The sequence below is a fragment of the Pristiophorus japonicus genome, chromosome 19 (assembly GCF_044704955.1).
Source record: "Pristiophorus japonicus isolate sPriJap1 chromosome 19, sPriJap1.hap1, whole genome shotgun sequence".
NCBI lineage: Eukaryota > Metazoa > Chordata > Chondrichthyes > Pristiophoridae > Pristiophorus > Pristiophorus japonicus.
Genome location: NC_091995.1, coordinates 9,467,779 through 9,488,736, shown reverse-complemented (window position 1 = coordinate 9,488,736; position 20,958 = coordinate 9,467,779). Strand labels below are relative to the sequence as shown.

General features: G+C 47.0%; 1 protein-coding gene across 1 annotated transcript; it reads left to right on the top strand.

Moving 5' to 3' along the window:
- The first annotated feature begins 4,559 nt into the window (after positions 1 to 4,559).
- On the top strand, positions 4,560 to 14,930 carry LOC139230344 (E3 ubiquitin-protein ligase TRIM39-like). Its single transcript, XM_070862171.1, has 2 exons — positions 4,560 to 5,046; positions 14,074 to 14,930. The coding sequence occupies exons 1-2, from the start codon at positions 4,746 to 4,748 to the stop codon at positions 14,604 to 14,606; spliced, it is 834 nt and encodes a 277-aa protein (XP_070718272.1). The 5' UTR covers positions 4,560 to 4,745; the 3' UTR covers positions 14,607 to 14,930.
- Positions 14,931 to 20,958: the final 6,028 nt, after the last annotated feature.

Genomic DNA, 20,958 nt, shown 5'->3' with positions numbered 1-20,958 from the left:
GCCAGCCAATTCTCGATCCATGCTAATACATTTCCTCTGACTCCGCGTACCTTTATCTTCTGCAGTAACCTTTTGTGTGGCACCTTATCGAATGCCTTTTGGAAATCTAAATACACCACATCCATCGGTACACCTCTATCCACCATGCTCGTTATATCCTCAAAGAATTCCAGTAAATTAGTTAAACATGATTTCCCCTTCATGAATCAATGTTGCGTCTGCTTGATTGCACTATTCCTATCTAGATGTCCCGCTATTTCTTCCTTAATGATAGTTTCAAGCATTTTCCCCACTACAGATGTTAAACTATCCGGCCTATAGTTACCTGCCTTTTGTCTGCCCCCTTTTTTAAACAGAGGCATTACATTATCTGCTTTCCAATCCGCTGGTACCTCCCCAGAGTCCAGGGAATTTTGGTAGATTATAACGAATTCAGGCAGGACCTTCCTTCAGAACTGAAAGATAATTGGATCTGAACAAAATGAGGGGAAAAGCACGGGCCTGGACTTCCCACTTCCGTGCTCCTGGCACACACCGAGTCCCGGTCGGGGAATTCCGCACTCCCGGTCTGTCCAATGTTCAAGACATCACAAGTTGGGAGTGTGGAATTTCCCAATATGGGTTCCTGGTGTGTGTTAGGAGAACTGGATTCAAAAAATCTGGGCCTGTATTCTGGGTACAGAGAGGGGACTAATCTGTTAAATGTGTCTATAAATCACTGAAGTGGGTGCTGAAGACATTAAATTTATTTCCAGGGGGTGTCCGAGAGATCCTTTCATCCAGAGTGCCTGGCAACTAGTTACTGGCTTATCACAGGCAGTGCCCTGGGTATGTGTCAGACCATTACTTTGCCCCTTGGTCCTGCATTTGAATTAAAGAATAACAACTCGCCTTTATATAGAATATTTAATAAAATGACCCAAGGCGCTTCATAGAAACATTTTCAAACCATTTTTGACACGGATCAAAGAGGAGGAAGAGAGGTGAAGAGGTTTTGGGGGGTGGGGTGAGGGGCTGGAATCATAAAGTTATTGACTGAATTCAATCTAGTCTCCTCCTACAGTGTTAAACTCTCTTCAAATTATCTCACAGACTGCTATATTTAGATGAAATTAAACAGTGTGTAAGACACTCAAATTTGGCAAAGTCTAACGGTGCGATTTATATAAAAACAGTTGCCACGATAAAGTTACCAGCGGCTCAGTTGACTCTGGTAAGATTATCTTCAGATGCAGTGTATAAACCAGTGGAGTTTAGCCTCAAATCCCTGGGCTGGGAGCTCCCACGCTCCCTCTGGCAATTAATGGGCAGGGCTGGGGGGAGTGGGGGGTAATTTGACTCTGGGCACAGTCCATCTATTTCACCGCCCATTGGATTTCCTGACACACAGGCAGGCCTATTGAAATTATATTCAACGGACAGAATTACTCCAGTTTCAAATGAAAATCTGAAATAATATCAGAAAATGCTGGAAACACTCAGCAGGTCAGGCAACAGCTGTGGAGACACAGAATTAATGTTTCAGGTACATGACCTTTCAAATATTGGGACTCGGTCTTTCCTGAAATGTGACTGCCGAGCAGCATAAACCTGTGCTTTCCCGGGTATGTCCTGGGATCGGGGAATGGGATTTGGAGGGAGGGGCAGTAACTGGGAGATGGAGGGGCAGTGATCGGGAGAAGGAGGGGGCCGTGATCGGGAGAGGGAGGGGGCAGTGATGGGGAGAGGGAGGGGCAGTGATGGGGAGAGGGAGGAGCAGTGATGGGGAGAGGGAGGGGGCAGTGATGGGGAGAGGGAGAGGCAGTGATGGGGAGAGGGAGGGGCAGTGATGGGGAGAGGGAGGGGGAGGGAGCAGTGATGGGGAGAGGGAGAGGGAGGGAGCAGTGATGGGGAGAGGGAGGGGGCAGTGATGGGGAGGGGGAGGGGCAGTGATGGGGAGGGGGAGGAGCAGTGATGGGGAGGGGGAGGAGCAGTGATGGGGAGGGGGAGGGGGCAGTGATGGGGAGAGGGAGGGCGCAGTGATGGGGAGGGGGAGGGGGCAGTGATGGGGAGAGGGAGGGGCAGTGATCGGGAGAGGGAGGGGCAGTGATAAGGAGAGGGAGGAGGCAGTGATGGGGAGAGGGAGGGGCAGTGATGGGGAGAGGGAGGAGGACAGTGTTGGGGAGAGGGAGGGGGCAGTGATAGGGAGGGGGTCAGTGATGGGGAGAGAGAGGGGGCAGTGATGGGGAGAGGGAGGAGGCAGTGATGGGGAGAGGGAGGGGGCAGTGATGGGGAGAGGGAGGGGGCAGTGATGGGGAGAGGGAGGGGGCAGTGATGAGGAGAGGGAGGGGCAGTGATCGGGAGAGGGAGGGGGCAGTGATCGGGAGAGGGAGGGGCAGTGATGGGGAGAGGGAGGGGGCAGTGATGGGGAGAGGGAGGGGCAGTGATCGGGAGAGGGAGGGGCAGTGATCGGGAGAGGGAGGGGCAGTGATGGGGAGAGGGAGGAGCAGTGATGGGAAGAGGGAGGGGACAGTGATGGGGAGTGGGAGGGGCAGTGATGGGGAGAGGGAGGGGACAGTGATGGGGGGAGCGGCAGTGATGGGGAGAGGGAGGAGCAGTGATGGGGAGAGGTAGGGGACAGTGATGGGGGGAGGGAGGGGGCAGTGATGGGGAGAGGGAGGGGACAGTGATGGGGAGAGGGAGGGGACAGTGATGGGGGGAGGGAGGGGGCAGTGATGGGGAGAGGGAGGGGGCAGTGATGGGGAGAGGGAGGGGACAGTGATGGGGAGAGGGAGGGGACAGTGATGGGGGGAGGGAGGGGGCAGTGATGGGGAGAGGGAGGGGGCAGTGATGGGGAGAGGGAGGGGGCAGTGATGGGGAGAGGGAGGGAGCAGTGATGGGGGGAGGGAGGAGCAGTGATGGGGAGAGGTAGGGGGCAGTGATCGGGAGTGGGAGAGGCAGTGATGGGGAGAGGTAGGGGGCAGTGATGGGGAGAGGGAGGGGCAGTGATGGGGAGAGGGAGGGGGCAGTGATGGGGAGAGGGAGAGGCAGTGATGGGGAGAGGGAGGGAGCAGTGTTGGGGAGAGGGAGGGGCAGTGATGGGGAGAGGTCGGGGGCAGTGATGGGGAGAGGTAGGGGGCAGTGATCGGGTGTGGGAGAGGGCAGTTATGGGGGAAAGGAGATGCGATCAGGTTACCTGTATCTAGGTTGGCCCAACCATTACCCGGCGGCAGGTTTAGTTTGATGTTTTCAAGCCCTATCTGATGACTCCTTCCTGAACTAAGCGAGCCCAACTCCGGCTGCTTTCAGTTTGGCCCAATTTTACAAACGGGTCGATAATCAGGCATTAGGCCCTCTGTTTACAGATGCAAAGGGCCGAACACTTGTTTCAGGTCTGGAACCTGGACACCTCTTTTGCTGCCTTTCCCAATACGGCTCCCTCTACACCCGCTCTGTGGGCACGGTGCCAATGAATTTCAAGACCCACATGTTTCCCAGATTTACTCCAACAGTCGCCAGAATTATATACAATCGGTGAAAGTATGTTCCAGCATAGATTGAAGTAGATTTTAGTCTTTCCCGTTATGTGTGTGTTATGTGTTGCTTGTCAGAGTGCATGAAGGACAAAGTGGCACCAAGGATCATACGCTGATAACAGAAACCGCTCGATTTCCTTCCATTCATTTCAGTAGAAATTAATTGAGGTTCTGTTACCGGGGTGCGATCTGCTGACCAGATTTTCCTGTCTGCTCCCCGCTCAGGTGACCCGGAATGTCGGATAGTAAATGTTGTGTATGCAATAACTGTTAGACTGAGTACTGTTTAACTCCAAGAGGTATAACTTTGGCTCTACTTTATTCGGGCCCAAAGTGACTAATATACAAAATGGCTGGCCTTTTATACTTGGGATGCAAACAGGTACGTGCAGCCCAATGGCCTCCAACAGTGACGCCATCTAGTGGCTAGTGATACCAAAAGTACATCCATGACAGTAAAGAGGAAAATATACCCAACTTTGGATATAATGACCCAAATGGAACATCTTGCATGATGGCATTCAATACGAAATCTATGCAACAGTTCAATTTTTTCAAATCAGCATTGGTCTCTCCTCTGCCCCCCTCCTTTCATCTCGCCCTTACCCCACCCCCAGCAATGACCATTTGTCTCTCAGTCTGATCCAAGGTGCAAAGTCAAACCGCACAGACTTGTTTCTCTGTGTGAATGCGATTCTATTTCATCCGGATGTGAGCAGCACTTCCAGGAACTCAAAGAGTGATCTGTGACTGGGAACCGGGTCTGGATCCACCCACAGAAACAGGACACCAGCAGTTTCAATCAGGAAGTATAGACACTGGGCATGGCATCCAGTTCACTGACATTTCTGGCACTTTGTGTTTTAGGGTGAGCGGCTGCGACAATTAACATGATTCAGTTTGTTTATCTCACACCGAGTTTCACCAGAGGCTGTGTAATCGGCAGTGAGTTCAGTCTGGAGCAAAGTGCAGGGGAATCTCGAGCCCCGCCCATCTCCGCCTTCTCCCACCCCATGGACCCTCACCCTCCGCGCCTGGGATCATTTATTCCGCTCCGCCCTCTAACAATGTGTAATCGTCTACGGGACAAAGAGAAAGTACAATAATAAAGGACAAAATATAAAGTATTGCAGTGAATTCAGTCCGGAAATCGCTGAACTGAGGGTGTTCGGCAGCTCAGTAAACACAGAGACTGAGAGCGGTTTGTATCAGGAAGTGCTGAGAGAACACATGGGTTCCAGAGAGAGTTGGACCCAGGAGGCAATTTGCCCCACTTGTCGTGATTTCTTCACCGATCCGGTTACACTGGAGTGTGGGCACAGCTTCTGTCGCTCCTGTATCACACAGTGTTGGGAAAAGAAGGAGATAAACTCCTGCCCGGAATGTAGAGAGGAGTTTCCGGAAATAAACCTGAGAGCCTGTCGGGCCTTAGCGAGTCTGGCCGAGAAAGCTCGAAAATTTACCCTGAATCCGAAAGAGAAGGAAAGTAAACTTCACCTTGAGGAACATCAGGAAAGACTGAAGCTGTTTTGTGAGTGTCCAGGGTGTTTGTTTCCCGGTGGGCGGGGGGGAGTCTCTGCATCTGGGGGCTGCCTAATTGTTCCAGTTTGGGTTGTGTTCCTGGTCAGGTGATTGGACCGATCGAGTTATGGGCATCCTCTCTTTTTTTCTACTTTTCCCCATGAATTATTTATTCTCTTCTCTGCTTTAACTTTTCCCGTTTGGTAGATCTTTTTCTCCCTCCCTCTGCTAGATGTATCCTTGTTCCTGTTCCATCTTTTCCCTTTAAAGACCAAATATACATTAGGCTTTTACAACATTTTCTGTTTTGAGACCCTTTTAAACACGCTTGAAAATTAGGAACAATGACAGACCATAAGAACATAGAATTTGGAGCAGGAGCAGACCATTTGGCCCCTTGAGCCTGCTCCACCATTCAATAATATCATGGCTGATCTGATCATGGGCTCGGCTCCACTTCTCTGCCTGCTCCCCATAACCCTTGACTCCCTGGTAGCTGAAAAACCTCTCTATCTCTGCCTTAAATATATTCAATGACCCAACCTCCATAGCTCTCTGGGGCAGAGAATTCCACAGATTTATGACTCTCTGGGAGAAGAAATTCCCCCTCATCTCAGTTCTAAATGGGCTGCCCCTTGTTCTTAAACTATGCCCCTTTGTTTTAGATTTCCCACGAGTGGAAATATCCTCTCTGTATCCACCTTGTCAGCTCCCTCGGTATCTTATATGTTTCAAGAAGATCACCTCATTCTTATAAACTTCAATGAGTATAGGCTAACCCTGCTCAACTTTTCTTCATGTAAACCCCTTCATCTCAGGAATCAACCTCGTGAACCTTCTCTGAACTGCCTCCAGTGCAAGTATATCCTTCCTTAACTAAGGAGACAAAAACTGTATGCAGTACTCTAGGTGTGGCCTCACCAATACCCTGTACAGTTGTAGCAGGACTTCTCTGCTTTTAAACTCCATCCTCCGTTGGACTAAAGACCAACATTCCATTTGCCTTCCTGATCACTTGCTGTACCTGCATACTAACTTTTTGTCTTTCATGCACAAGGACCCCCAGATCCCTCTGTACTGCAGCATTTTGTAGTTTCTCTCCATTTAAATAATAATTTGCTTTTTTATTTTTTCTGCCAAGGTCTTTTTCCCACATTATACTCCATCTGCCAAATGTTTGCCCACTCACTTAGCCTGTCTATATCCTTTTTCAGATTCTTTGTGTCCTCCTCACAACTTGGACAGGTTGGTTTATTAAATTTAAATCATATTACACCACGTTATATACAGTGACTATCAGATTTCTGGTACAGACAGATCATACAGTGACTGAGATTACTGGTACACACAGATCATACAGTGACCGTGACATTACTAGTACACACAGATCATATAGTGACCATGAAATTATTGGTACACACAGATCATACAGTGGCTGAGATTACTGGTACACACAGATCATACAGTGGCTGAGATTACTGGTACACACAGATCATACAGTGGCTGAGATTACTGGTACACACAGATCATACAGTGGCTGAGATTACTGGTATGCACAGATCATCCAGTGACCATGAGATTACTGATACACACAGATCATACAGTGGCTGAGATTACTGGTATACACAGATCATCCAGTGACCATGAGATTACTGGTACACACAGATCATACAGTGGCTGAGATTACTGGTATACACAGATTATCCAGTGACCATGAGATTACTGGTACACACAGATCATACAGTGATTGAGATTACTGGTACAGACGGATTATACCGTGAACCTGCGATTACTGTTACGCACAGGTCACACAGTGACTGAGATTATTAGTACAGACAACAACAATAACAAAAAATTGTATTTATATAGCACCTTTAACGTAGTGAAAAGTCCCAAAGCGCTTTACAGGAGTATAATGTGATAAAGCAATTTGACAGAGCCACATAAGTAGAGCAGTTGACCAAGAGGTAGGTTTTAAGGAATGCCTTGAAGGAGGACAGAGAGTTAAAGTGGCGGAGAGGTTTAGGCAGGGAGTTCCAGAGTTTGGGCCCTAGGCAACAGAAGGCACAGCCAAAATGGTTGAGCGATTATATTCAAGGATGCTCAAGAACGCAGAATTAGAGGAGCACAGACATCTCGGGGCAGGGGGATGGGGGGGGGGGGGGGGGTGTGTGCGGTTGGAGTTAGAGGAGATTACAGAGATAGCGAGGGACGAGGCCATGGAGGGATTTTGAAAATAAGGATGAGAATTTTGAAATCTTATGTTGCTTAACCGGATGCCAATGTAGGTCGGTGAGCACAGGGGTGATAGGTGAGCAGGACTTTGTGCGAGTTAGGACATGGTCAGCCCAGTTTTGGATGACCTCAAGTTTACGTAGGGTAGAATCTGGGAGGCCAGCCAGGAGTACATTGAAATAGTCAAGTCTAGCGGTAGGAAAGACATGGATGAGGGCTTCAGCAGTGGATGAGCTGAGGCAAGGGTGGAGACGGGCGATGTTACGGAGGTGGAATAAGCAGTCTTAATTATGCTGTAGATATGTGGTTGAAAGTTCATTTCAGGTTGAAAAATGACACCAAGGTTGCGAACAGCCTGGTTCTGCCTCAGACATCAGTTGGGGAGAGGAATGGAGTCAGTGTCTAGGGAATGCAGTTTGTGGCGGGGACCGAAAACAATGGTTTCGGTCTTCCCAATATTCAATTGGAAAAGGTTTCTGCTCATCCAGAACTGGATGTCAGACAAGCAGACTGACAATTTATAGAGGATGGAAGTTTCGAAAGTAGTGGTATTGAGGTCGTGCTGGGTGTCATCAGTGTACATGTGGAAACTGACGCTGTGTTTTCGGATGATGTCGCCAAGGGGCAACATGTAGATGAGAAATAGGAGGGGACCAAGGACAGATCCTTTGGGGACATCAGATGTTACGATGTGGGGGCGGGAAGAGAAGCTGTTACAGGTGATTCTCCGGCTACGGTTAGATAGGTAAGAATGGAAGCAGGCAAGTGCAGTCGCACTCAGCTGGACGATGATGGAGTGGCGTTGGAGAAAGATAGTGTGGTCAACCGTGCAGACAATTCAAGAAGGATGAGGAGGGACAGTTTGACTTTGTCACAAAGGATGCCACTTGTGACTTTGATGAGAGCTGTTTCGGCACTATGGGAGGCGCAGAATCTGGATTGGAGGGATTCAAACATGGAATTGCAGGAAAAATGGGCATGGATTTGGGAGGCGTGAACACGTTCAAGGACTTTGGAGAGGAAAGGGAGGTTGGAGATAGGGCAGTAGTTTGCAAAGGACTGAGGGGTCGAGGGTTATTTTTTTGAGGGGAGGGGCGATAAAAGCAAATTTGAGGGAGAGGGGGACAGTATCTGAATAGAGACATCCGTTAACAATGTCAGCTAACATAGGAGCCATAAAAGGAAGTAGGGCGGTCAGCAGTTTGGTTGAAATAGGGTCATGGGAACAGGAAGTGGGTCTCACTGACAGGAAGAAATCAGAAAGGTCATGAGGGGAGATCGGAGAAAAGCTGGAAAAAGATGTGAGGTCAGGGCTAGGGCAGGGGAATCTTGGCCAATCACTGGCTCATGCCCAAACCCAAAATCCAATTATAAAGATGCCATTTTCGTAGCTCCCTGGCTTATGCAGGCAATTCATCTCATGACACATTTACATCATTTGTTTTTGACCATCAGGACTTTTATCTGGGGTAGTTATGGCAATACAAAAGTACGATGTCTCCGTAGGTTGCGAGATGGCCTCTGCTATTGGCCTTTGTTTATAATTCACTGTGGATGTTATAACATTCCAGCCTAACCTTGGTTCCCAGGCTAACTGCGTCGATTTGATGATGGCAATCTCTTTCTCATCTCAGGTCATCTGTTTGTAACCAAGACTGGGAACTCAACATCTAAGGGTATTCAACATTTAGGAAAGATAGACAGAAAGTAAAAGGAGGTGGGGTGGCGTTGCTGGTTAAAGAGGAAATTAATGCAATAATAAGGAGGGACATTAGCTTGGATGATGTGGAATCGGTATGGGTGGAGCTACGGAATACCAAAGGGTAGAAAACGCTAGTGGGAGTTGTGTACAGACCACCAAACAGTAGTAGTGAGGTTGGGGACAGCATCAAACAAGAAATTAGGGATGTGTGCAATAAAGGTACAGCAGTTATCATGGGTGACTTTAATCTACATATTGATTGAGCTAACCAAACTGGTAGCAATGCGGTGGAAGAGGATTTCCTGGAGTGTATTAGGGATGGATCTTTGGACCAATATGTCGAGGACCCAACTAGAAGGCTGGCCATCCTAGACTGGGTGATGTGTAATGAGAAAGGACTAATTAGCAATCTTGTTGTGCGAGGACCCTTGGGGAAGAGGGACCATAATATGGTAGAATTCTTTATTAAGATGGAGAGTGACACAGTTAATTCAGAGACTAGGGTCCTGAACTTAAGGAAAGGTAACTTCGATGGTATTAGATGTGAATTGGCTAGAATAGACTGGTGAGTGATACTTAAAGGGTTGATGGTGAATAGGCAAAGGCAAACATTTAAGGATCACATGGATGAACTTCAACAATTGTACATCCCTGTCTGGAGTAAAAATAAAACTGGGAAGGTGGCTCAACCGTGGCTAAGAAGGGAAATTAAGGATAGTGTTAAATCCATGGAAGAGGCATATAAATTGGCCAGAAAAAGCAGCAAACCTGAGGACTAGGAGAATTTTATAATTCAGCAGAGGAGGACAAAGGGTTTAATTAGGAGGGGAAAAAATAGAGTATGAGAGGAAGCTTGCTGGGAACATAAAAACTGACTGCAAAAGCTTCTATAGATTTGTGAAGAGAAAAAGATTAGTGAAAACAAATGTAGGTCCTTTGCAGTCAGATTCAGGCGAATTTAGAATGGGGAACAAAGAAATGGCGGACCAGTTAAACAAATACTTTGGTTCTGTCTTCACGAAGGAAGACACAAATAACCTTTCGGAAATACTAAGGGACCGAGGGTCTCGTGAGAAGGAGGAACTGAAGGAAATCCTTATTAGGCAGGAAATTGTGTTTGGGAAATTGATGGGATTGAAGGGCGATAAATCTCCGGGGTCTGATAGTCTGCATCCCGGAGTACTTAAGGAAGTAGCCCTAGAAATAGTGGATACATTGGTGATCATTTTCCAACAGTCTATCAACTCTGGATCAGTTCCTATGGACTGGAGGGTAGCTAATGTAACCCCACTTTACAAGAAAGGAGGGAGAGAGAAGGTGGGTAATTATAGACCGGTTAGCCTGACATGAGTAGTGGGGAAAATGTTGGAATCAATTACTAAAGATGAAATAGCAGCACATTTGGAAAGCAGTGACGGGATCGGACCAAGTCAGCATGGATTTATGAAAGGGAAATTCTGCTTGACAAATCTTCTAGAGTTTTTTGAGGATGTAACTGGTAGAGTGGACAAGGGAGAACCAGTGGAGGTGGTGTATTTGGACTTTCAAAAGGCTTTTGACAAGGTCCCACACAAGAGATTGGTGTGCAAAATTAAAGCACATGGTATTGGCGGTAATGTACTGATGCGGATAGAGAACTGGTTGGCAGACAGGAAGCAGAGAGTTGGGATAAACGGATCCTTTTCAGAATGGCAGGCAGTAACTAGGGGGTGCCGCAGGGCTCAGTGCTGGGACCCCAACTATTTACAATATACATTAATGGTTTGGATGAGGGAATTGAGTGTAATATCTCCAAGTTTGCAGATGAGACTAAGCTGGGTGGCGGTGTGAGCTGTGAGGAGGATGCTAAAAGGCTGCAGGGTGACTTGGACAGGTTAGGTGCATGGGCAAATGAGTGGCAGATGCAGTATAATGTGGATAAATGTGAGGTTATCCACTTTGGTGGCAAAAACACGAAGGCAGAATATTATCTGAATGGCGGCAGATTAGGAAAATGGGAGGTGCAACGAGACCTGGGTGTCATGGTACATCAGTCATTGAAAGTTGGCATACAGGTACAACAGGCGGTGAAGAAGGCAAATGGTATGTTGACCTTCATAGCTAAGGGATTTGAGCAGGGAGGTCTTACTGCAGTTGTATAGGGCCTTAGTGAGGCCTCACCTGGAATATTGTGTTCAGATTTGGTCTCCTAATCTGAGGAAGGACGTTCTTGCTATTGAGGGAGTGCAGCGAAGGTTTACCAGATTGATTCCCGGGATGGCAGGACTGACATATGAGGAGAGACTGGATCGAGTGGACCTGTATTCATTGGAGTTTAGCAGGATGAGAGGGGATCTCATAGAAACATATAAAATTCTGACGGGACTGGACAGGTTAGATGCAGGAAGAATATTCCTGATGTTGGGGAAGTCCAGAACCAGGGGACATAGTTTAAGGATAAGGGGCCATTTAGGACTGAGATGAGGAGAAACCTCCTCACTCAGAGAGTTGTTAGCCTGTGGAATTCCTTGCCGCAGAGAGTTGTTGATGATGAGAGTTAGATATGGCCCTTACACCTAAAGGGATCAAGGGGTATGGAGAGAAAGCAGGGAAAGGGGTACTGAGGTGCATGATCAGCCATGATCTTATCGAATGGTGGTGCAGGCTCGAAGGGCCGAATGGCCTACTCCTGCACCTATTTTCTATGTTTCTACTCACAGATTTTCAAGCATATAAATGCATTACATGTTGTACATAATCCAGGTTATCATTGCATATAGTTGATGATTAGAAATGTCTACATTTAATCTTTACACATGATAATGGATCTATTGTTGAAGATTATAAGAGATTATTGGTTATACGATATCAAAACAGGTATTCAAAAAAAACCTCGCATGTAATTCATAACAATCTCACAGTTCCTGCCTCTTATCTCAGTCTCTGGAATTCTATTAATTCTCGCAGCTTTTCTCACAGACTGACTGTCGCTATGCTGATAAGGTTTGTTAAAGTTTGCATTTTTAATATTTTTGGTCACGCAGGTCCAATGCCTCTTTCTTCCATTTCAATATCTAACCGGGTCCACCCAAGGCATACTACACTAGTTTATAAGCATGATGGTTCAAGAATCGATGTGCATTGACTAACAGTTACAGAATACAAACTTAAACCGACAGCTACTAATTATTTCATTTCGTCCATGTTAGCTAGTGGGTATCTGAAATGGAGATGTCTCAGGATTCTTACACTGGTACAGACAGCTACTAACGCAGGTGTGGAGAGAAACAGAGTTACTGTTTTGGGTTTGTGGCCTTTCGTCAGAACTGGAAAAGTTTGAGATTAAACTGATTCTTAAGGAAGTGCAGGGCAGTGAAAGGGGGAGGGGAGGATCGAACTAAAGGGAAGGTCTGTGATAGGGCGGAAGGCAGGAGAGATTTAGAGACAAAAGGGATGATGGGAAAAAATGAGATGGTATAAGCACAAGTTAGGAAACAAAAGATGAGTCTAGATAGGGTGTGAATGGCGAAATGATCACCATCTGCCGTGGGAAAGAGAGAAAAAGGGGGTTTGTAAAAATAGAGGGGGAAAGGGGAAAAAATATAGGCAGAGGTTATGGTCTGAAATTGTAGAACTCGATGTAGAGTCCAGAAGGCAGTAAAGTGCCTAAATGAAGGATGATTTGCTGTACCTCAAGCATGCATTGTCATTGGAACAGTGTGGGAGACCGAGGAAGGAGAGATCAGAGAGGGTGTGGAGTGGAGAATTAAAGTGACAGGCGACCGGAAGCTCGGGGTCATGCTTGCGGACTGAACGAAGGTGTTCTGCAAAGCGATCACCCAATCTGCATTTGGTTTCATCAATGTAGAGGAGACAACACCGTGGGCAGTGAATACAGTATACTAACTGGAAAGAAGTACAAGTAAATCGTTGTTTCACCTGGAAGGGGTGTTTGTGGCCCTGGACAGTGGGAAGGGAGGAGGTAAAAGGGCAGGTGTCACTGTCCCTTTAACCCCATGATGGTTAATTTTGCTAACAAGTCTCTTATATGCTACCTTGTTTTGAAAGTCTATAGACACAACATCAAACTCACTACCTTCATCAACTCTCTCCGTTACTTAATCAAAAAACTGAATCGAGTTACTCAAACACGATTTGCCTTTAACAAATCCCCGCTGACTTCCATTTATTAGCCCATACTTTCCCAAAGGACGATCAACTTTGTCCGAGATTATTGTCTCTACAAGATTCCGCACCACCGACATTAGGCTGCTTGGCCTGTAGTTGCAAGGTTTATCCCCCCTCAGCTATTGAAAACCTATGCAACGTTATCAATTCTCCAGTCCTCTAGCACCACCCCAAAATCTAAATTTGTGGCGAGAGCCTCCACAATTTTCATCCTTCCCCCAGTAACCGAGGACGCATCCCATCCAGGCCGGCTGCCTTTTCTACTTTGAGGTAACCATATACATACAAACTCTCTCACACACACACACACAGATATACTCACACACTCATCCATATACACCCAGGTCGACAGAGTGACTTTCCTCGGGCAGTAATCCGGTTAGGAGTATGAAGAGGTTTGTGGAACATTAAACTGGGAACATTAATTAGTTGTACAGTGACACTCCAGATCCAGCTTCTGTTCATTTCATTATTGCTCAGTGCTGAGACAGGTGGGTTAATGTTTGATAGTTTCAGAAGCTGTGACCTCCCTCCCTGGAAGTCCCGGTGTTTTCTGCTGTTGTCAGATCCTCGTTTCCTCCCCTCGGGGCGGCTCGTTTTTTGTGTTGAGAAACAGGGAATCAGTCAGAAAGTGGGATCTCGGTGAAAGCATCTCTCCCCCGATCCCCAGCGAGTCTCTCCCCCCGATCCCCGGCGAGTCTCTTCCCCCCGATCTCCGGCGAGTCTCTCCCCCCGATCCCCGGCGAGTCTCTCCCCCCGATCCCCGGCGAATCTCTCCCCCGATCCCCGGCGAGTCTCCCCCCTTCCCCCCACCCTCCCGCCGCCATCCAATCCCCAGCGAGTCTCTCTCCAATCCCGGGCGAATCTCTCCAATCCCGGGCGAATCTCTCCAATCCCAGATGAATCGCTCTAATTCTCTGCTTTTTCTCCCAGTCTCTGTGACCCTGGATGTGGAAACAGCGCATCAATGGCTCGAGGTGTCTGAGGATCTGAAGAGTGTGAGGCGGACCCGAGCCCGGAGTACTCTCACTGACACCGAGAAGAGGTTTACAGCTTGGACCTGTGTGCTGGGATCGGAGGGATTCACATCGGGGAGACATTATTGGGAGGTGGAGGTGGCGGCGAATCGGATCTGGAATCTGGGAGTAGCCACAGAGTCTGTGGAGAGAAAGGGAAAGGTGGACCTGATCCCGGAGAATGGATTGTGGACCATCGGACGGTACAATGATCGGCTTAGTGTAAACTCCTACCCGCGATCCCCTCTCCCTGCCGGTCAGATCCCCGGGAAGGTGGGAGTTTATCTCAGTTACGAGTCCGGGACAGTTACATTTTACAGCGCGGACACCAAGTCCCATCTCCACACCTTCACTGGGAATAAATTCACGGAGAAACTTTATCCTTTCTTCTGGCCTGGGGATGTGAACAAGTGGCTGAGAATCTGCTCCGGTTCCGATCCGGGTCTGTAAAAGGGGCGGGGCCTCGGGCCGGCCCGTGTCATCCGTGACCTCACAATGACTTGACCCCACGCGGATAGGATCAGGAGCAGAGGTTAGGGGTCGGGAGTTAGAAAATGTAATTTCCAAATGATGCATTGTAAAACCCCAATGAGACTGTAACTACAACCCATACAATTAATGTCAGAAGACTTAAATAAAAAGTAAAAGCTGACAGCAAGTCCATTCCAGCCCACCCAGGGTACTCAGCACCGCACACCATTGGTGATGAGAAAGACACAAACTATCTCTCTTTAAGAAGACGGAGAGTTTGGAAATCTTCGGTTTAAAGGGTTGTATGTTCACTTTTATTATGCATTAAATTTTGTCAATCATTCATGTGATCGTTTCACCAGTCTGTCTGTACAGTCCTGACGTATGTTACTATCCTGATCATTGTTTGTAACATTTACGAGTTTTGTATCAGTTGAAAGCTTTTAAATGAAGCCCTGTACACCCAAGTCCAGATCAAAAAGAACAGTGGAGGGACCACTACTGTACACATCCCTCCAGTCTGCAGAACAGCCATTCACCACTACTCTCTGCTTTCTATCCCTTAGCCAATTTTATATCCACACTACAACAACAAATCAAGCCAAATACTGAGCATGCTAAAATCTGAAATAAAACCAGAAAATGCTGGAAATCTCAGCGGGTCAGGCAGTATTTCTGGAGAGAAACAAGAGTTAGCGTTTAGGGTCTCTGACCCTTCGTCAGAACTGGAAATGTTTGAGATTAAACTGATTCTTAAGGAAGTGCAGGGCAGTGAAAGGGGGAGGGGGGATCGAACTAAAGGGAAGGTCTGTGATAGGGCGGAAGGCAGGAGAGATTTAAGAGACAAAAGGGATGATGGGAAAAAATGAGATGGTATCAGCACAAGTTAGGAAACAAAAGATGAGTCTAGATAGGGCGTGAATGACGAAATGATCACCATCTGCCGTGGGAAAGTGGTAAAAAAGGGAGGGTTGTAAAAATAAAGGGGGAAAGGGGAAAACATATAGGCAGAGGTTATGGTCTGAAATTGTCGAATTCGATGTAGAGTCCAGAAGGCAGTAAAGTGCCTAAACGAAGGACGATATGCTGCACCTCGAGCTTGTGTTAAGTGTCATTGGAACAGTGTGGGAGACCGAGGAAGGAGAGATCAGAGAGGGTGTGGAGTGGAGAATTAAAGTGACAGGAGACCGGAAGCTCAGGGTCATGCTTACGGACTGAACGAAGGTGTTCTGCAAAGCGATCACCCAATCTGCATTTGGTTTCATCAATAGAGGAGACAACACTGTGAGCAGTGAATACAGTATACTAACTGGAAAGAAGTACAAGTAAATCGCTGTTTCACCTGGAAGGGGTGTTTGTGGCCCTGGACAGTGGAAAGGGAGGAGGTAAAAGGGTAGGTGTCACTGTCCCTTTAACCCCATGATGGTTAATTTTGCTAACAAGTCTCTTATATGCTACCTTGTTTTGAAAGTCTATAGACACAACATCAAACTCACTACCTTCATCAACTCTCTCCGTTACTTAATCAAAAAACTGAATTGAGTTAGTCAAACACGATTTGCCTTTAACAAATCCCTGCTAACTTCCATTTATTAGCCCATATTTCCCCACAGGACGATCAACTTTGTCCAAGATTATTGTCTCTACAAGTTTCCGCACCACCGACATTAGGCTGCTTGGCCTGTAGTTGCAAGGTTTATTCCCCCTCAGCTATTTAAAACCTATGCAACGTTATCAATTCTCCAGTCCTCTAGCACCACCCCAAAATCTAAATTTGTGGCAAGAGCCTCCACAATTTTCATCCTTCCCCCAGTAACCGAGGACGCATCCCATCCAGACCGGCTGACTTTTCTACTTTGAGGTAACCATATACATACAAACTCTCTCTCACACACACACACACACACACACACACAGATATACTCACACATTCATCCATATACACCCAGGTCGACAGAGTGACTTTCCTCGGGTAGTAATCTGTTAAGGAGTATGAAGATGTTTAACCCCCAGATATTTAACCACATTTGTGGTGCATTAAACTGGGAACATTAATTAGTTGTGCAGTGAGACTCCAGATCCAGCTTTTGTTCATTTCATGATCTATGTCGCACAGTGCTGAGGCGAGTGGGGCTAATGTTTGATATTTTCAGAAGCTGTGACCTGCGTCCCTGGAAGTCCTGATGTTTTCTGCTGTTGTCAGATCCTCGTTTCCTCCCCCCGGGGCAGCTCTTTTCTAGTGTTGAGAAACAGGAAATCAGTCAGAAAGGGGGATCTCGGTGAAAGCATCTCTCCCCGATCCCTGGCGAGTCTCTCCCCCTGATCCCCGGCGAGTCTCTCCCCCTGATCCCCGGCGAGTCTCTCCCCCCAATCCCTGGCGAGTCTCTCCCCCCGATCCCCGGCGGGTCTCTTCCCCCCGATCCCCGGCGAGTCTGTTCCCCCCTGATCCCCGGCGAGTCTCTTCCCCCCGATCCCCGGCGAGTCTCTCCCCTCCCCCTCCCACCTGATCGCCAGTGAGTCTCCCCCTGGGTAGGTGGAAGTGACGGAGAATCGGATCTGGAGTCTGGGAGTAGCCGTATAGTCTGTGGAGAGGAAGGAAAAGGTGGACCTGATCCCGGAGAATGGATTCTGGACCATCGGACTGTTTTATGATCGGTTTAATGTAAACTTCCAACCTCGATCCCCTTCCCTGCCATCAGATCCCCGGGAAGGTGGGAGTTTATCTCAGTTACGAGTCCGGGACAGTTACATTTTACAGCGCGGACACCAAGTCCCATCTCCACACCTTCACTGGGAATAAATACACGGAGAAACTTTATCCTTTCTTCTGGACTTGGGATGAGAACAAGTGGCTGAGAATCTGCTCCGGTTCCGATCCGGTTCTGTAAAAGGGGCGGGTCCTCGGGCCGGCCCGCATCATCCATGACCTCACAATGACCCTGTGCGGATAGGATCAGGAGCAGGGGTCAGGGGTCGGGAGTTAGAAAATGTAATTTCCAAATGATGAATTGTAAAATCCCAATGAGACTGTAAATACAACCCATACAAATATAAAATGAGAGGAGACTAAAATAAAAAGTAAAAGCCGACAGCAAGTCCATCCCAGCCCTTTCTCATCACTGCCCCGCTCCTTTGTATTAAAAAGCAGGTATAAGTTGTGCTCTGACAATGAGCACATTCCTCAGGTATTCAGCACCGCGCACCATTGGTGATGGGAAATACACAAACTGTCTCTCCTCAAAAACACCGGGAGTTTGGTAATCTTCGGTTTAAAGGGCTGAATGCTCACTTTTACTGCCGCGTGGAGTGTAAAACAGGCGGCCTATCCGCTAATGTCTGTTTTTGGTGTGCAACGGCCACTCCATGTTAAAATAATACACGCACAGGCACCTTCCACCCTGCAAGATGTAGCTCAGGACCTGCAATGTCAGGACCCTCGTTGAAACACCTAACTCATCTTCTTTTTGGTGTGGAAACGGGTCATCCTCGACACGAGGAAATGCCTAATACTATACCACTAATGTGTTCCCGGTGGTGTTTAACTTTGCCTTGGCAGTCTGAATCAGGGGAATTCATAATGAGGAACAAGGAAATGGCAGATCAATTGAACAAAGACTTTGCTTCTGTCTTCACTAAGGAAGACACGAATAACCTGAAAATACTAGGGGTCCGAGGGTTTAGCGAGAAGGGGGAAATGAGGGAAATCCTTATTAGTCAGGAAATGGTGTTAGGGAAATTGAAGGGATTGAAGGCTGATAAATCCCGGGGCCTGATAGTCTGCCTCCCAGAGTACTTAAGGAAGTGCCCTAGAAATAGTGGATGCATTGGTGATCATTTTCCAACAGTCTATCACCTCTGGATCAGTTCCTGTGGATTGGAGGGTAGGTAATGTAACCCCACTTTTTAAAAAAGGAGGGAGAGAGAAAACAGGGAATTATCGACCGGTTAGCCTGACATTGGTAGTGGGGAAAATGTTGAAATCAATTATTAAAGATGTAATAGCAGAACATTTGGAAAGCAGTGACAGGATCAGTCCAAGTCATCATGGATTTATGAAAGGGAAATCATGCTTGACAAATCTTTTCGAATTTTTTTAGAGTATAACTAATAGAGTGGACAAGGGAGAACCAGTGGATGTGGTGTATTTGAACTTTCAAAAGTCTTTTGACAAGGTCCCACACAAGAGAATTAGTGTGCCAAATTAAGGCACATGGTATTGGGGGTAATGTATTGATGTGGATAGAGAACTGATTGGCAGATAGGAAGCAAAGAGTGGGAATAAACGGGTCCTTTTCAGAATGGCAGGCAGTGACTAGTGGGGTACCACAGGGTTCAGTGCTGGGACCCCAGCTATTTACAATATACATTAATGATTTAGACAAAGGAATTGAATGTAGTATCTCCAAGTTTGCGATAACACTAAGCTGGGTGGCAGTGCGAGCTGTGAGGAGGATGCTAGGAGGCTCTAGGGTGACTTGGACAGGTTAGGTGAATGGGCAAATGCAAGGCAGATGCAGTATAATGTGGATAAGTGTGAGGTTATACATTTTGGTTGCAAAAACAGCAAGGCAGATTATTATCTGAATGGTGTCAGATTAGTAAAAAGGGAGATGCAATGAAACCTGGGTATCATGGTACATCAGTCATTGAAGGTAGGCATGCAGGTACAGCAGGCAGTAAAGAAGGCAAATGGCATGCTGACCTTCATAGCGAGGGGGTTTGAGTATAGGAGCAGGGAGGTCTTATTGCAGTTGTACAGTGCCTTGGTGAGACCACAGCTTGAGTATTGTGTGCAGTTTTGGTCTCCTAATCTGAGGAAGGACATTCTTGCTATAGAGGGAGTGCAGCGAAGGTTCACCAGACTGATTCCCGGGATGGCTGGACTGACATATGAGGAGAGACTGGATCGACTAGGCTTATATTCACTGGAATTTAGTAGAATGAGAGGGGATCTCATAGAAACATATAAAATTCTGACGGGATTGGACAGGTTAGATGCAAGAAGAATGTTCCTGATTTTGGGGAAGTCCAGAACCAGGGGTCACAGTCTAAGGATAAGGGGTAAGCCATTTAGGACCGAGATGAGGAGAAACTTCTTCACTCAGAGAATTGTGAACCTGTGGAATTCTCTACCACAGAAAGTTGTTGAGACCAGTTCGTTAGATATATTCAAAAGGGAGTTAGATGTGGCCCTTACGACTAAAGGGATCAAGGAGTATGGAGAGAAAGCAGGAATGGGGTACTGAAGTTGCATGATCAGCCATGATCATATTAAATGGTGGTGCAGGCTCGAAGGGCCAAATGGCCTACTCCTGCAGCTACTTTCTATGTTTCTATGTTTCTATAATTGTAGTAGTACCACTTTCGACCAGGAGATGGTGATGGCGAGCTGTACAAAGACCTGTAACGTTTTACAGTGCAATATCACCGCCAGCTGGTGGCAAAAACGACCCTGTGGAAATAAGCCCCAAAAATGCAGAAATGCTCATCTGATCTGAGAACTTTCTTCAGAACTGAAAGATAATTGGATCACAAAGAAGGATGTAAAATAAACAGGGGCCTGGAAAGCTGTGATTACCACCCCTCACCTTTCTGAGTACATAACCTGAGCTGACCCTCCAGTGCAATACTGAAACAATCAAAAGGAAGGAACTCGCATTCATATCGGTCCTTCAGGATCTCAAGACATCCAAAAACATGTCACAGCGCAGTGAAGTGCAGTCACTGTTATTTAGAGGCACCATCTTTAGGTTGAGTTGTTGGAGACTCTGTCTGCCTGTTCAACTGGATGTTAAAGATCAGGAGACACTATTCAAATAAGGGCAGGCAGCTTACCCATGTCCCGGCCAACATTCCTTCTGCAATCAGTTGATGGATCTGGAGGAGTTGGGCAATGGAACATGCACTTATTTACAAAACTGACATGGTACGTTGGTAAGTTTTTCGCTGAATGATCTTAAAATTTACAGTTGGATCTCGCAAGAAAGTGAGTGGGAGTTAGGCTGAGTTTGCATAAAACAAATAAATACGGTAAGTAGTTGTTCTGTGGATTATCAGTCGAATACTATTCCTGTATTGTGGTCAATTCAGGACACCAGGGGAATACAAGTTTCATGTCTGAGACCAGCAGAGTCAGGTTGCCAAAACTTTATTTCAAGAAAAAGCATTTTGCATTTAAAATGGAAACATCTTGTGTGCATACACTGAGACTTGATTATGGAATCAAAATAAACCAAAGGTTAGAAAACTCTGTCAGATTAAGTATGTGGGCCTGGATTATCCACCCATTTCCACTATCTATTGGGGGTCCCCTCCATCATAGCAGATGTTC

Bases quoted from the DNA above. Each gene is read 5' to 3' on its own strand.
- LOC139230344 (XM_070862171.1), top strand. From the start codon at position 4,746: ATGGGTTCCAGAGAGAGTTGGACCCAGGAGGCAATTTGCCCCACTTGT. The intron at 5,047-14,073 runs GTGAGTGTCCAG...TTTTTCTCCCAG, and splicing joins GGAAAGACTGAAGCTGTTTT to TCTCTGTGACCCTGGATGTG.